Below are 16164 nucleotides of genomic sequence, written 5' to 3' on the forward strand. Positions count from 1 at the left end.
GGGGAAGAAGAGGAGGGGGGGAAAGGAGGAGGAAAGAGAGAGGAGGGAGAAAGGAGAGGAGAGAGGGGGGAAGGAGAGGAGAGAGGGGGAAGAAGAGGAGGGGGGAGGAGAGGGGAGGCGGGGAGGAGAGGGGAGGCGGGAAGGGGAGGAGGGAAGGGGGTCCCAGGGGAACCAGCGATAGGCGATAGGCGGCAGGCTCTGTGTGTGGAGGCTGGAGCGGGGGCAGGAAGGAGCTCTCTGCTCCGGGCGGCCCTACCGTGGGAGGTGAGGAGGGCTGCGGGGACCCCTCTGCTCTGACAGCGCCCCCCACCCCTGCCTGTCTCTGCCCCAGGAGGCCTCCCTGCTGACCATCCGGCAGAACCAGCGGTGGATTTGGCTAGAGAACCTCTCTCCGGACACCCTGTATGAACTGCAAGTGCGGGTCAGGCCCCAGCTGGGCAAAAACAAGGCCTGGAGCCCCTGGAGTCAGCCGCTGGCCTTCAGGACGAGGCCCGCAGGTACCAGTGGGCAGCAGGGGTGGCACGGAGCTCAGGGAGGAGAGGCGGTGGCTGGGGTGCGACCCAAGCGCGGCTGGGGGGGAAGGGGTGGCTGGGGTGTGACCCAAGCGCAGCTGGGGGGGAGGCCTGGGGATGGGGCAGTCCCAGTCATGCCCATCTGCTAGTGTCAGCCCACTCGGTGTGAGGGAGAGCCGCATGGTCGGGGGTGGGCTTTCACCTTGAGGCCTCAGTTTCCTCATTTGTAAAGTGGCTCCCACAATAGCCGGCAGGGCTGCTGTGGTGACGCCCGCAATGCCCAAGGACAGCATGACATGCAGCAGCTCTGCTGGGATCTGGGAAGGGCTTGCGTTGGGGGTCAGCCTGTCCCTTGGCGCCCGGGCGGCAGCAGGGGGAGGCCAGAGTGGCCTGGGTGAGTGGGGGCCCTTCTCTAATCCCTCTCCCCGCTTCCCCTCCCACCCCCGGGCAGCGCCAGGGAAGGAGGCTGTGCCCTTTCCTTGGTTGGGCCACATCATCATGGGCATCAGCAGCGCCTTTGGCTTTATCATCCTGGTCTACCTGCTAGCCAACTGCCGGTACATCGGGCCGTGGTAAGCGCCCTCCCTCCCTGCCCCTGCCTGCTCCCCTCTGACACACGCACCCCCTGCCAGATCAGGCTCTAGGCTGAGCCCACCCCTCTGCTCTGACACCCTGATGCTCCCTCTGCCCTCCCAAGAGTCCTCCCTGCCTAACACCTGGCTTTTCCCTGTCCCCCACCCCAAAGATGGAACCCCGTGGGACCGGCCTGCAGGGAGCAGAGGAGGGAGGGTCCCATAGAGGCCCTGCCCAGAGCGTGACTCTTACGAGCTGTGTGTGTCCCCGTGGGTCCCTCTAGGTCCGGGCCTTTCAGCTCGGTGCCAGGCCCGGGGCTGAGAGCTGGAAAGGCACAGGCAAGCCACATGCATACGGTCCTACCTTCATGGAGCTCATAGTCCCGTGGGAGAAAGCAGATACTTATTAGTTGTACGCGAACACCACGACATGCCCATGATAGGACCGTAACGGAAGATGCTGGATGCATTGAAAGCAGACATCAGAGAGAGGAGCCTTGGCTGAGGGGTGGCCGCCAGAAGCTTCCCCCAGGAAGTGGGGGTTCCCTTGAAATCTGAAGGAGGAGCTAACCGGGCAAGGTTGAAGGGGGTGGGGAGTGCATCCCAAACAGAAGATACAGGCGCCCCCGCCCCCGCAAAGGCCCTACGTGGGAAGGAGGGAGGAGCGTGACAGCCTGAGCGTTCAGAGAGGCAAATGTGACTGGGGACCGGCAGGGGGGTGGAGGAGAGGGGCTGACCTGAGCCTGGATGTCTGTGGGGCAGCCAGGCTTTTGGGGGCCCTGAGGCTCTGACTACATTTTGAAACAGATGCATAGAGATACTGGGGGGCTCTGCTTGGCAAGCAGAGTGCGGGCTGGAATTCAGCCCCCATGCACTACCCCCACCCTAAAATCAGGTGGCTTGGGATGTGCACAACCTGAACCACCGTCCATGACAGCCTAGACTAGGAGACCCACGATCTGGCCTTTCTCTCCTACCTCCTTCTTCCTGGTTCACTCTACTCCAGACATCTGGCTCTGTGTCGTCCCTCACCAGTCTGGCTCATGTGCCCCCACACCATCCCCACATTTTCCTCTTTCACAGTCCTCTGCTTTCTCTCTTCATAGAATGAATGATAATATTGCCCACTTGGTTCGTGTCTGTCTCTTCTTAGGACCAGGGACCTCCTCTGTTTGCCATTGTTGTGTCCCCAGGACCCAGCACAGGCCCCTCCCTTCCTGGGCATTCACTTGATACTGAATAAACGAATGACTGCGGAGGGGCTCTGAACCCTACCCTCGGGACGTGGGGTGCTGACAGGACACCATGGCCCCCTTTTCTTCTCATCCCCCATCCCTCCCTCCCCCTCTCCCATGCAGGCTGAAGAAGGTTCTGAAATGTCACATCCCAGATCCCTCGGAATTCTTTTCCCAGCTGAGGTCAGAGCATGGAGGAGACTTTCAGGTAGGACTCTGGGGGTGGAGGGCAAAGGGTGGGCAAAGGTGGGAGTCGGTCTGCGCTTTGCGAAAGGAGACAAAACACTGCAGTGAGTAGCCTCTGGGGGTGGGGGTGGCCCCTTTCCGCAGCTCTGGCACCAGCCATCTCGGGCTGAATGGCACCTGCTGTCTGAGCCAGACTTCCTGGGTTCGAATCCTGACTCCACCCCTTCTTGGCTGTGTGATGTTGGACAAGTCAGAGACCCTCCCTGTGCTCAGCTTCCTCACCTGTAAAACGGGGAGGAAAACCATGTTACCAGGCATATGCGTCCGAGAACGCTTCTTGGGGACACTCTAAGTGCTCAAGGGGCCCTGGCTGCAATGACTGTCACCAGTGTGCTGACCGAGCGGACCTTGCCAGGTCCGAATTCTCCCTAAATCTCTGATCAGGCTCCCTACTTTATCCCGGATGCTCGCAAGTCCTTGAGCCACACCTCCTCCCTTGACGGAGATTCACGGCAAAAGGGCAGGGCCCGGATAGTAGTAACACCCTGAGCCCCATTTCAACCTCAGTCACCTCCCCTCCCGGAGCCCACACTTGCTTCAGGAAGGAAGTGTCAAGGGAGGTGGGGGATGTGGTGGGCTGTTTCTGTCACCCTCCCCTCCCCAGGCTCTCTAGATTTGGTGGGGGACAGGCTGAGGGTAGAAGGAGATTGGGAGGCATGCTGAGGGGCTGGAGAGGCACGTGGGCCCAAAGCTATTAAAGGGGCGGCTTCGGAGCTCTCTATTACAGGGGATCGGGGCCCCTTCTGGAATTCTTTGGAAAACTCCCAAGACTGGGGCTATCTGACCAACAGTTCTCTTGCTGAGGAGTTCTCTTGATCTCCTTAAAATTCTTCCTAAAGCCCTAAAGGTCGTGAGCTCCCCGTCAACAGAGGCATTCATGCCAGCCTTGGCTGACTATCAAGATTCTATGGGACTAGGCCCTCTGGGGACGGGAGGGAGCTCCTTCCCGGAGAGGGGCAAACCACTCCATCTTCCCATGAGGCCATCCCCGGGTCTAGATGCCTGCCCCAGGCCGAGGGTGTGGAGGGGTGGGGGTATCCCAAGGAGGCCCTGGGGCGGCACGATGTGGTTGGGGGTTGGGGCTGGCCAAGGGGGACCCCAACCTCGCCTCTGTGTCAGGGCAGGAGGCCCGCTCCTCTCTCTCTCTACCCCAGGACCACTGGCTACAAGGCCACAGGGCCCACGGCCCCGTCTACGGGACCCGGGAGTGTGCGTGCCAGAGTGTGGGCGTGTGTGAGGGGAGATGGTTTCACCCCCCACCCCCCCTTCAGGGCATTGTGGACAGAGGCCCGGGCCCAGGAAGCGGCTGACCACACACACGTCCGAGGGGGGCCGGCCGGACCCTGGCACACCAGTGCTGGGTGCGGGCCTCTCCTTCTGGCTGTGTGCTCAATGTGGCTGCCCGGGCCCGGCCTCCTCCACTGCCTCCTCTAGCGCCAGCCCCTGCCCAGCCCCCGCCCCGGCCCCCAGCCCCGACCTGCCCTCTTTCTCTCTCTTCCCAGCCTGCTGGGCACAGGAGTGTAGGAGGGGCCCATCAGGCCCGGGCCCTGTGCCCAGGGGCCCACAGTCCAGCTGCTGAGGGCTCCCTGGACAGAGGGCTGTTGGAGCTCTCAAAAAACCCACTTGAAGCCCCCGTCACACCCTCTGAGAGGTCTGTTGTCCCTCACACCCCTGGTGGTGGCCTGCATTTTACCCTGTGCTAGGAATTCCCAGCTTCATTTTCTTATCTGACGTCTTCCTGCTGCGCACCCCCTCCCCATAAGGAAGTTGGGAAAGAGGTGGCTAACTGTTGCAGAATTGAGGCTCAGAGAGGTGCAGTGACCTGCCCGGGGTCACACAGTGAGTGAGTGCCAGGGCCGGGAATGGAATGTGGGTCTCTGGACCCTAGAGCAAGCGGGGAAGGGCTCTGGAGGACACTTTCTTCTCTCCATGGGTGGGGGATGTGCAACACTGGTTGGTCGATTCACACACTGTGCTGGCTCCCAGCAGACACACTGAGGATTTTACCCTTTGCCCGGTGCCTGGATCAGTGCTGGGCTTCACTGAAGGTGCTCAATAAACAGTCACTCATGGAACAGCACAGCACATGGGCGCCTCCAGCAGGCGCGCTCCCTGGGCTGACCCAGGAGTGAACAGTCAGGGAGGCTTTCCTGGAGGTGGCAGCCTGAGTAGACTATGATTAGGAATTGTTGGAGGCGTCACACTCACCTCCTGGCTGCCCTTTCTCCTGGCAGAAGTGGCTCTCCTCGCCCTTCCCCTCGTCCTCCTTCAGCCCCGACACACCGGCCCCCGAGATCTCCCCGCTGGAGGTGCTGGACAGGGATGCCAAGGCCACTCAGCTGCTCCTGCTGCAGCAGGACAAGGGGCCCTCCTCGTCCTCAGCCGAGACCAGCGGCCACTCGCTGGCCAGCTGCTTCACCAACCAGGGCTACTTCTTCTTCCACCTCCCGGACGCTCTGGAGATCGAAGCCTGCCAGGTGTACTTCACCTATGACCCCTGTGCGGAAGAGCCCGATGAGGGCGGGCCCGGGGCACCTGAGGGGTCTCTCCTCCCGCCCCTGCTGCCTCCGCCAGGGGAGGACGATGCATACTGCACCTTCCCCCCTGGGGATGGCCTGCTGCTCTTCTCGCCCAGTCTCCTCGGCGGCCCGGGCCCCCCAAACACTGCCCTGGGGGGCCCCGGAGCTCAGGAAAAGAAGCTGCCCCCCTCTCTGCCGCAGGGAGCTCCCAGAGACTGGGTCCCCCGGCCCCCGACGTCTCCCCCACCAGGTGCACCTAAGCCAGTGGAATCCCAGCCGCCCCTGGAGGGCGCGGTGGGAGAAGCAAGAGAGGAGGTCAAGGGCCCTGGGGAGGGGGTCAGGGTCAGCTTCCCCTGGGCTAGCCCTGCAGGACAAGGCCAGGTCAGAGCTCCTACCTCCTGCCTGACCCTGAACACCGATGCCTACTTGTCCCTCCAGGAGCTGCAGGATCAGGACCCAGCTCTCCCGGTGTAGACAGATGGCCAGTCCAGTCGCTGCGCACTGTTGTGCCAGGGCCCAGCTGAGGACTCGTTACCCTCAAGGCTTGTCCGCTGCTGAGTCACGTGGTTTCTAGCTGTCCCCCGGGCCTCTCTGCCCAGAGGGCCCCCACCTAACCCAGCACACTTGGCCGTTCACTTCCAAAGCCCTCAGTCACTGCTCCCTGGTCCTGTGGCCCAAGTGCAGAGGGTGGGGGCACTGTGACTTCCCCACTCCCTCATCAGGCACGGAGCCCCATGGCTTCTTGCCTCTGAAGCCCCCCTCCTCTTCAGCCCTGCAAGCACTCTTGAGGGAGAGTTCTCTGGGTTCTCCAGGGGTCTTCACCGTGCCCTCCTCACTGGGCTTCCTGCCCCCATCTCACCACCTCCCAACCACCGCCCACAGGGCGGCCAGAGCACTCTTTGCAGAATGTAAATATGGCAATACCACCTCCTTTAAAACCCCCGCTGTGGCTCCTCTGTGCCCTCCGCACCACTTCTTGGCCTGGCCCTTGCTCCTCCAGCCTCATGTTGGGACAGTCCCTTCCGGAACCCTCCGAATGGTCCTGCTGAGCCACCAGCAGCTCCCTCCTGCCCCCACACCTTTGCACCTGCTGTCCGCCCGCATCTGCAGTGCCCCTCGTCTAGGGGACAGACTGCCCTTATCCCTCAAGTGCCAGGATGGCTTCCCTCGGAAGGAAATGCTGCTTCTGTTAATGTGCCCAAGCTTTCAGATCCAGGGCGGGAGAGGCAGGCGCTCAGGGTCACGGGCTGGCTGGACAAAGCGGCTCTGTCGCTTCGCCCCTGGGGTCTCTCATGACAGCATGCTTAGCTGTGGCTCTGTCCTTGCCACAGCACGGACACAAGTCCCCCAGGAGAGTGGATACTGACTAGATGTGTCCATAGCGGTTTCACAGACGTGTAAGGCACGCCGCTGGGAAGGAAATCCCTCCGCGGTGGCAGGTTCTGAGACTGTCGCAGGGGGCCCAGATCCGGGCCCCTGCCACTCCACCTTCTACTGGAGGGATCTCTTCTGTGGCTCAGGGGCTGGCATGCCGCCTCCCCAAGGGCAACTCCGTTCATGGCACCTGATGCGGTGTGCCCGGCACCCCCGTCATATTCCCTGGATGAAATCATGAACTATCTGGTACCATCTTGCTTGGATTCCCCGTGCCCGGCTGCCCTCACGTAGGGGACATCGTCCACCTCACAGAGTACCCTCGGCACCTTGACCCTTCTGAGGTGAAGCCTCAGGGAGGCAGAGCCCCGTGGCCACGAGGTTCCAGAAGGCCCATTCCAGGAAGAGGCTCATCCTCTTCCAGTGGCAATCCTTCCCCACGACACAAACACACAGACCCACGCAGAGCTGCCGGCTTCCTTCTCAGTGCTCTCCACCTCGTCTCCATTTCTCTTCCCTCTGTCTCTGGCACGGATCACACCTGTGATGCCTGCCACCATCTTCCTCCCACACCAGGAACCTCCGCAAGGAAAAGACTTCTTCCAGACTCGGGGGAACCGCCCAGGGCCTATATTTATAGGCTCTGCTGCTAGCTGATTGGACATCTGACACAAGCCCACCCACAGGCTGACAGACAGCCTATGAACTGGCTCAGAACATAAGCTTTGTCCAATCAGAGAGGTTAGGCCTGAACCGGCCAATCAGGTTACTCTCGGTGTTGCGCTCAGGGAGGTAGGGAGGGTGGCACCTGGGAGCAGGTGCACGCGGAGAAGGCTGGGAAAGGGGGAGTTCAGTCCCGTTAGCAGAGAGCCCGGGCTCTGTACAGAGACTCCTGCTGCCAAGGAGGCCACTGACTGTTCACTCAAGATTCTGGTTTAAATACAAAGTTTATCATAACAAAATACTACTAATATAACTACCACTGTTCCCAACCACTATGTCCAATATTTCTCCCCTCCCTGAAAAAAAATTTTTTTTTCAGACGGGGGACTGATTGGGAAAAAATGCATTCCATTTAAAATTTTGGTATATGGCATTTTCTAACTTAGGAAGCCACAATGTTTCTGTTCTTGGCCCATCATAACTTTGGGTAGCATTAACTAAGTTTTGTGCTTCCAAATCACTTTTGTTTTTAAGAATTTCTTGATCTTGTTATAAGCTGCCTTCAATTTTTGATTCTTTATTCTTTCTATTTGTCAGGCGCACTGGATTACCTTTTTTAGCCTTCTGTCTTGTCACCATCCATTCCTACTTTGGTGGCAGTATACTTAGAAAAAAGGCCCCGTGATTTTTCTGGCTCCACTCAGTGTCTAAGGATACCTTGCTTCCTCTGCTTGCATCCCACAAACTATTTCCCTCATCCTATTTACTGCAGCAAATCTCTCCTTAGTTGATGAAATTGTGGTTATCTCCTTGTAAACCCTACCTTTCCTGAATGGTCTGTCATGGTCTGCCTTTAAAATCCTTCCTCTTCCTCTCTTTAAATAATGATGGGGCTAAGGTATACCCAAAGCGCACCCTACAGACTGTTCCCTCACAACCTTGCAGAAAACACCAAACAAAAATACCATTTTAAAAGAGGTGTAATTTTTTTTCTTTTAGAATATAAGCTCCTCAAGAGCAGGGACAATGTTTTCTGTATGTCCTGTTGTGCCTAGTACACTGTAAATGCTCAATAAATATCAATGATGTGGGGGAAAAAATTCTTGTTCTCCTTATGCCCCCAATAAATTCCCCTTTCCTGAGGTTGTCTGAGTCTTGGATCCTTATCATGGAAAAGCGTAATCACCCAGACATCTTACTCCCTGCCTCCTGCCATTTGATCCCATGTGTTTTGGGCCCCAACGCTCCCCAGTCCTGAGCTGAGCATCAGACCCAAACTCCGAGCCCAGACCCTTTTGCTCTGTGTCCCGGGACCACCTGTGAGTCTCTGCAAGTCAGGTTCCACTTGGGAGAGTCCTCGGGCCTGTTACCTTGCTCAAACCTGGGCCGTCTGTGTTACACGTATTTTCAGAGATCTGTGGGGACTGTCTCCGTTACTGTTTATGCAATATTTTTCTTTCAATCCCTTCACTAGTTTGTTGACTTGTGTTTAAAGAACAATCTGTGTTGCTTCTGTAAATGGAAAAGCTGACAGTCTCTATAAGGAAAAGGCAACTCTAAAAAGGAAATATAACAAAACAAAATGTGTCGATTCACTGCCTGCTGGAAATCTGTTCTCTTAGTTTAAAGAGGAGATTAGCAAGTGTTGGGAGTTGACACCCCAGCACCGAACAGTGAGAAAGCAAAAAGATTATACAAAGAATTTCATTTTCACTGATAGGAGGCAGGTTTATGGTATTCTGTGTGTAGGCACCAGCTAACAAGTTCTCCTGGGAAAATGAAAATAATATGTGCATTTCATATAATATAAGGTAATATAAACAGAATATAATAAATATAAACAAAATGAAATATATACACATATATATTTCCCCCCCTTCAGTGCCTTTGACTCTGAATAGTTGGATCAGATCATGGGTGGTAATATCTGGCATTCATAACGCTTTTCCATGGCAGACATCGCTAATCAATTGCATCCACTCATACCAGACATTGCTAATCGATCATGGCTCTCCTTCCCACGAAGTGTGGGTTCAGCCTGAGATTCTGTAGGCAGGTCCTGATCAGGTGACCGATCATAGCGGGCACCCAGTGACATATCTGGACCAGACAATCTTTCCGATTCCTTCCACAGTGAAAGGCCTTATCTTCCCAGGCTCCGATCTTTCAGGCAGGGATGGGGGCTGGAAAGCTGAGAGGTGCCTATTAGCAGACATGCCCAGGGAACACAGATGTCCCCACTGTGTCTGATGAGAGACTTGAGCTGGCAGGGAGCAGAATGGGGGGCCACCTTACACCAGGTGGACTGATGGGCCAGAAGCCACCACATGACATGTCCAGTGTGGAACAGAGTCTGTGCCTCCGGGAACGGGGCAAGAAGGAAGCAGCTGGTAGGGGCAGAGAGGTCGAAGCAGAAGCAGGCCTGCCTGGGTCAGATTGCAGGGGGGGGGAGTGGCACCAGCTGGGAAGCAGGCAGCGCAGGGCCCCAGGAGATCTGTCCAGTGGAGAGTGGGAAGCAGGAGGCAGCCGGGCAGATTGGGGGATAAGAGAAAAGGAGAGAGAGGTGGGCAGCCCTTCCAGCCTCTCAGATCTCCAATTTCTCTAACTGTATTTGTTCCTCACCTCCCCAGTCATCTGGCAATCCCTGTTCTCTCCCCCCACTTCCCAGATCCCACCCCAAGCAGCTTCCAGTGTCTATGGTCACCGAGCAAATTATGGAGCACACAGTCCATCCTGGGGTGAATAAGCTAGGGGCCCTCTTAATTATTGGCATCCTGGATGACTTCCAAAAAGATTAAGAAGCACATTTAGACACAGTGCCAGGTACTTACCAAGCACTCTCCTCATCACCTGAAAAGATCCAACAAAGCAGGTGTTCTGTCCCCCATTGTGCGGGATTAGGAAACTGAGGCTCAGGGAAGTTTAAAAATGCAGTCGGTGGTTGGGAGAGCTGGGATTCAAGCTCATATATCTGTGACTGCAGAGCTTTGGGCCCTTCGAATATACAAAGCTGCATGAGAGACAATTACATTGGAAAAAAATTAGGAAAACTCCATTCGATGCTTCCTGGCAATCAATTAAGAAGTGTAAATAGCAGCCCACTTCCCAAGACTGTAATTGTAGTTGAAACTGTCCCCACCCTCGTGACCCGGCAGCATCGCCTTGAGCCCGGATCCCTGCTCAGCCTAGGTCCACCTGTCCCCTGCCACCTGTCTCTCTAATTCTTCTACCTCCTTGGCCAACTATATTCCAAACTAGCTGAAGAGGGGCTGAGCTTCTTTGGTTAAAGCCCTGGGCAACATGTCTGTCTCCCTCCCCAATTTAGGAGACCCCTTCAGAACCTTCCCATGCTACAGATTGTCAATAAAGGTTTAGGTTCCAAGAGGAGGGGTGGCTGTCCCTTTCCTCGTCTGGGTTCCCCACGGTCACTCCCCCACCCAGGGCTGGGGACTCTGCAGACGGGGCAGTAGCCAGCCTCCTCTCTGTGGCCAGCGCATGGCATGAGGCCAGGTGAACAGAGGAAGATGATGCATCTCCCGCCAGCTCCCCCCTCCCTCTGCGTCCTGGCTTCCTGGAATTGTAGACGGGAAACCTCTCTCCCCCAATCTGTATCTCTCTCCCCACTCAGCACTTCCGGCCTTGCTTTCCCACAACCCTTCGCCACCCCCCGACCCCCCTCCCCAGCCCTGTGATGGGAGTGTCGAGTGTGTCATATCACAGTGGTGGAAAATGTCTCTGAACAAGCCAGCCACGGGGATGTCCCGCCTGTCACAGTGGCCAGACCCAGGCACCGGTGCTGAGCTAAGTTTAATCAACAACCCAACCGCCTACCCTACAACCTCCAACAACAGTGGCCTTGAGATGGTAGAATGCAGGGGTGAAGGGCCAGGGTTCCACTGGGAGACATGTGCCGTTCTCTTAGAACCTCTTGTCCTCACCTGGGACACAGAGCTCAGAAACTGGGTCATTTCTGTTTTTCTGGATGGCTGACAGATTGGGTGAGACACTAGACAGGCACACACTTGAAAACTAGAAAAAAGCTCTCCCTGGTGAGTACCAAAATCCTCCTGGTTCACGTCCTTGCTTTGCTGTGTGCCAGCTGTGTGGCCTCGGGCAAGTCAGTGACCACTCTGTGCCTTAGTCTTCGTATCCCTAAAATGGGTTCAGAATAGTACCTCCTTTGTTTGTTGTTTGAGGAGTTTGAGGTGTTGTTTGAGGATTGAGTGAGTTAATAACACAATGCTCTTAGCACAGAGGCTGATTCGGGCTAAGTGCTCAATGAAGGCAGCTCTTGAAAGGACACTAAAGGACCCTCACAAGCCCTTGTCCCCACCGCTGTCCCTCCCAGCGCCTTCCATGGCGTGTTCCTTGAGTGAATGTGTATATTGGTGGATGGGTGAAAGAAGGAAGGAAGGGAAGGAGGGAAGGACACAGAGGGTCCAAGAATGTGGACTTATGTATATACTGTAACCAACGTGGACGGCAGAAGGGACAGAGCCCACAGGCTCTCCCAGCCACACCTGGGTGAAAGGCTGCCCTGAAGACACAAGGTATCAGGAGGAGGAGGCTGGGGGGCGGGGGGGAGACCTGAGCCAGCGCTGGCTGCCTCCTCTGGAGGGCAGCAGGGAAGCCACTCCTTGGAGAACCTTCTATGCCTCCAGCTTTTGGATCCGGACCCTCTAATGGAACTGCCCACAGGGGAGGAGGCCTGGCTGTAATGGCGTTTTGAGACCAAAAAAAATTTTACACGTATACATTGAAACTTGGAATTCTGTGTGCCTTGGGAATTTTTTATGGACCACTTGCCTAATGGTTTTTATGAGAATGTATTTTTGGGCAGCGCCCTGGGAAGAGCACAGGACTGGGAAACAGGTAATTTGGGCTCCACTCCCAGACCTGCTGCTGCCTTGCATTGTGACCCGCCCCCACCTCAGCCCAGGGTCTCCCGTCCCCCGGGGTGTCCCAGGAGCCCCCGCTGCCCTGCCCAGAGGGACTGCACAGCAGAGGGGAGGCCAGGCTGGGTGACGCATGAGGAGTTTCCATTCTGTGTCCCTGACTGTGGCTTGAGGCAGTAAATCACAACCCCCAAACCCCTGATCAGAAGCCGCTCCCCTGACCTCTGGCTGGGAGAGTGTCAAGAGCCCCGGCAGGGACCTCCTCTAAAGGGGCCAGAGACCAGGATGCAGAGCTGGGACAGAAGGGGTGAGGGACCGGAAGAGGGATTGACAGAGACACAGGACAGAGGAGGGGCACTGGGGGCTCTGACATCAGGGGGTCCTGGGTTTGAATCTCCATTGTGTGATGTTGATGAGTGACCTGTTTTTTGAGTCACCACTTCCTCGCCTGCGATTGAGCCTTGTTTGTTTCTGTGGCCTCGGGCCCGGGTGTTGGTGCTCACACCTGTTTAATGAGAGAGAGAGCAAGTCACTGTTGGTGCACCGTGCGCTGGACAGAGGTGACAGAGGTGGCCTCCGGGGCCCCTGCCTGGGCAGCCTCTGAAGGCTTGGTCAAGGCGACTGGAAAGAAGTGTGCAGCTCGAGGGGCTTCCTTTCCTCCCAGCGGGGAGGCGGCTCATGGGGAGGGTCCGGAGGCCACAGGAAGAACAAGTAGCAGGTGCATCTGTGTTTGTGACGGGGACGACCAAGGCGGTGGTGGCAGCACCAGTGAGAAGAGGGGAATATGCTTCTGAAGCAACCTGACGACTCAGAGTTACATGGACCTTTGGAGACAGTAGTCCACGGCAGTGCCAATAAGCCACTTGTCTCCAGCCCTCTCCCCCTGCCCGAGATGAGTTGAACTTGTGTCCCCTAAAAGATATGTTGTAGCCCTAACTCCTGAGAGCCATGAATGTGACCTTGTGTGGAAATAGGGCTCTTCGCAGATGTAAATCAGGTGAGGTCATCAGGTGCGTCCTGATCTAATACGACTGGTGTCCTTATGAGGAAGAAGGGACCCAGAGACAGACACACACAGTCCATGTGACCACACAGGTGGAGATTGAATGAATGTCAAGGATGCTAGCAGCCCCCGAAGCTAGGAAGAGACAGGAAGCATCCTCCTTTAGAGCCTTCAGAGGGAGCGCGGTCCTGCCGACACCTTGATCTTGAACTTCTAGCCTCCAGAGCCGTGAGAGGGTAAAGTTGTCATATGCCACGCGGTCGGTTGTACCTTATTAGGACAGTTCTAGGAAACTAATATACCACTTTGAAGCCTAGGGGAGCTTGGTCGTCCAAAACGTCTGTCTAGACAGCATCTGGGGGGGGGCACATGGATCCCGCCCCCTCGCCCCCCACCGCTGACCCCGGCGCTATGAGCCTGCGTTTCCTCAAAGGGACTTCGAGAGAGGCTCAGTCAGCAGGGGAAGGCTGGACCCCCAGCTCCACGCTCAACCCCAGCTTCCTTGAGCCCTGAGGTTCAGCTGCCCCACAGCACAGACTGGCTCGGAGGGGTGACTCTCCAGGTGTCTCCGAGGCTGATCCCCACGGAATGGCACTGTCCCTTCCTGCCCACCCTGGACTGAATAATGTCTCCCCGCCCCCTGACCCCATTCACATGTACCAGAACTTGTGAACGTGACCTTATTTGGACACGGGCCCTTTGCAGATGTAAGCAAGTTAAGATGAGGTCATGCCCAATTAGGGGTGGCCCCCAAGTCCAGTATGACTGGTGTCCTCATAAGTAGAGGGATATAGGGCACAGAGACTCAGACGCACAGGGGAGAGCCCACGCGATGGGGGAGGCAGAGACTGGAGGCCTACTTCTAATAGCCAAGAAATGCCAAGGGTTGCTAGCAACACCCGGAAGCTAGGAAGAGGCAAGGAAGGACTCTTTCCTGGAGCCTCCAGAGAGAGGCTCTGACATTTGATCTTGGCCTCCAGAACTGTGAGAGAATGCATTTCTGTTGTTTTAAGCTCCGGGTATGGTCATTCCCATCCAAGGGATCAGGCCAGAGCCCCTGTTCCAACTGCGATGGGCTGTGAGACCCAGAACGAATCAGCCTCTCCTCCCAGAACCTGGGACTCCTCCTCCGCTGAGCAGAGACAAGGATGCCCAATCCTGACCCTGGACTTGAGGCATCGCTGCGGGGTCCCAACTCAGGGTCCAGAGCTCAAAAGACTTACCGCATCGTCCTCGAAAGAACTGACAGTGACCATTATTTGCTCAGCAAGTGTGTGTTTGTCCCAAGTACCCGGCTGGGATCCAGTGGGGTCAAGACCGATCCATCACCCTGAGCTGTGCCTTCATCTTTACATGGAACTTCCTTTGTGTGTGTCCATCTCCACGTTTGCCCCTTTTTACTAAGGACATCAGGAGGGTCCCTGCTCCACTATGACCTCATCCTAACTAAGTACATCTGTAGCAATGTTATTTCCATATCCTTAATATTATTATTATTATTATTATTAAGGTGACGCTGGATTTGAATGTACAACTGTTTTCAAATTGAGAACTTTTTGTTGTTGTCATTAGTATGTATTTTGAGAGAGAGAGGGAGAGAATCCCAAGTGGGCCCCCTGCCACCAGCACAGAGCCCAACATGGGGCTCCGCCCCATGATCATGAAATCATGATCTGAGCCAAAACGAAGAGTTGGATGCTTAACTGACTGAGCCCCCCAGGTACCCCTCAAACCAAGACTTTTGGAGAGCATCTAGCTCTCTTAGGCAGAAATCCAATGCTTCTCCTTCATGTCCCTGTCCTCAGGGACCAGCACAGTCTGGTGTGTTATAGGCACATGATACACGTTTATGTAATTGATAAACCAGGAGTCATGACTTCAACTTCACCAGGGCCGAGGTCTCTGCAAACTGGGGCTAAAAATGCTATTGTGAGAAGTAGATGGAAGTGAGTTCCAGGGGCATGGCCTGGCCCTAGGGAGTGCCCTCCGCACAGCGGCTGGGACCTGAGGGCCAGCGTCGCAAGGCTGTGGTGGCGAGAGGGAACGTGGCTGCCCGTCCCCACTTCTAGTTTCACTCTCACCTTGGGATGAAGAGAAAGGCCTCCGTGTAGAGGACACAACACCGGCAGTTTCTAGCACCTTCCATCTTTCGGTCTCCAAACAATCCTTGGTCATCCCCTTTCTGCAGGCGACAAGATGGCAGCCTGGGGAGGCGACCTGTCTCCCCAGATCACCACGAGGTAGAGGGACTGGACTCCAGTCAGGTCCTCTAAGTCTCCAGCCCCCGGCTGGGTCCTTGTCACCTGAGTGTGGTGGGGCCACAGAGGCCTGTCCCTCCCTGTCCTGATGCATCAAGCCTGCGGTGTCCCTTGGCCTCCAAGCCCCACTGGCCAGGCCTCAGGGTGGCTTCTCTGTCCCTGGGGACCAAGGGGACCCGGTGTTGATGTGAAATGCAGGTACCCTGGGAACACCGAGGTTTCGTCCCATCTGTGTGGGACGAGGGTGTCCAGGGCACATGGTGGCCCTGCGGACAAACAGAAGCCTTGACTCTGTGGCAGGCTGTCCCCCGCCCACGGCCCTCCGAGCTCTGGGGCAGTTGACACCCTTGCACCCCAGCTTTCAAACACCCTGCTCTGCAATTTGCTGCCCGCCCCCCACCCCGGTCCCAGTCCCAACCCCTCACCCCGGGCTGTGGCATATCAGTGCCCAGGTGGCCACCAAGTACAGAGGACGCTGATTGAGCAAGATCTGCTTTTCAGGCTGTCCAGCCACCAGCCGGCCTGGCTGGAGCCACTTTGCCTTCTGAAGGACAGGACGCGGCCGTGCCTCCCTCTGCCCCGGCCAGAGAATCCCCTTCCCCTTGGAGGGCTCCCAGGGGGAGGTCGCAGGGGAGGATGGAGGGAGGAGGGAAAATTCCCCGGGGCTGGGACACAGGGGTGGGGCAAGGCTGGGGGCTCAGTCCCCAGGGTCGAGCCGGGGGTGGGACCTCCCACCCAGAACCCTCCAGCCTGCCCCCTGCGGCGGGTAAGGTGCTGTACAGGGCGTGTGTCCTTCACCCCTCACCCTCCTCACGCACCCCTCATCCTCCTCCTCACCCCCACCCTCCTCCTCACCCCTCACCCTCCTCACGCACCCCTCATCCTCC

General features: G+C 56.8%; 1 protein-coding gene across 1 annotated transcript in view; it reads left to right on the forward strand.

Moving 5' to 3' along the window:
- The window catches only part of IL2RB (interleukin 2 receptor subunit beta), a 16832-nt gene extending 8568 nt beyond the window's left edge, over positions 1–8264 (forward strand). The window contains exons 6-9 of the mRNA XM_029955418.1: positions 270–497; positions 964–1084; positions 2443–2527; positions 4800–8264. Of these exons, the coding sequence (XP_029811278.1) occupies positions 270–497; positions 964–1084; positions 2443–2527; positions 4800–5558 (1193 nt within the window). The 3' untranslated portion in view covers positions 5559–8264. The remainder of the gene's footprint in view (positions 1–269; positions 498–963; positions 1085–2442; positions 2528–4799) is intronic.
- Positions 8265–16164: the final 7900 nt, after the last annotated feature.

The sequence above is a fragment of the Suricata suricatta genome, chromosome 10 (genome assembly GCF_006229205.1).
Source record: "Suricata suricatta isolate VVHF042 chromosome 10, meerkat_22Aug2017_6uvM2_HiC, whole genome shotgun sequence".
Classification (NCBI taxonomy): Eukaryota; Metazoa; Chordata; class Mammalia; order Carnivora; family Herpestidae; genus Suricata; species Suricata suricatta.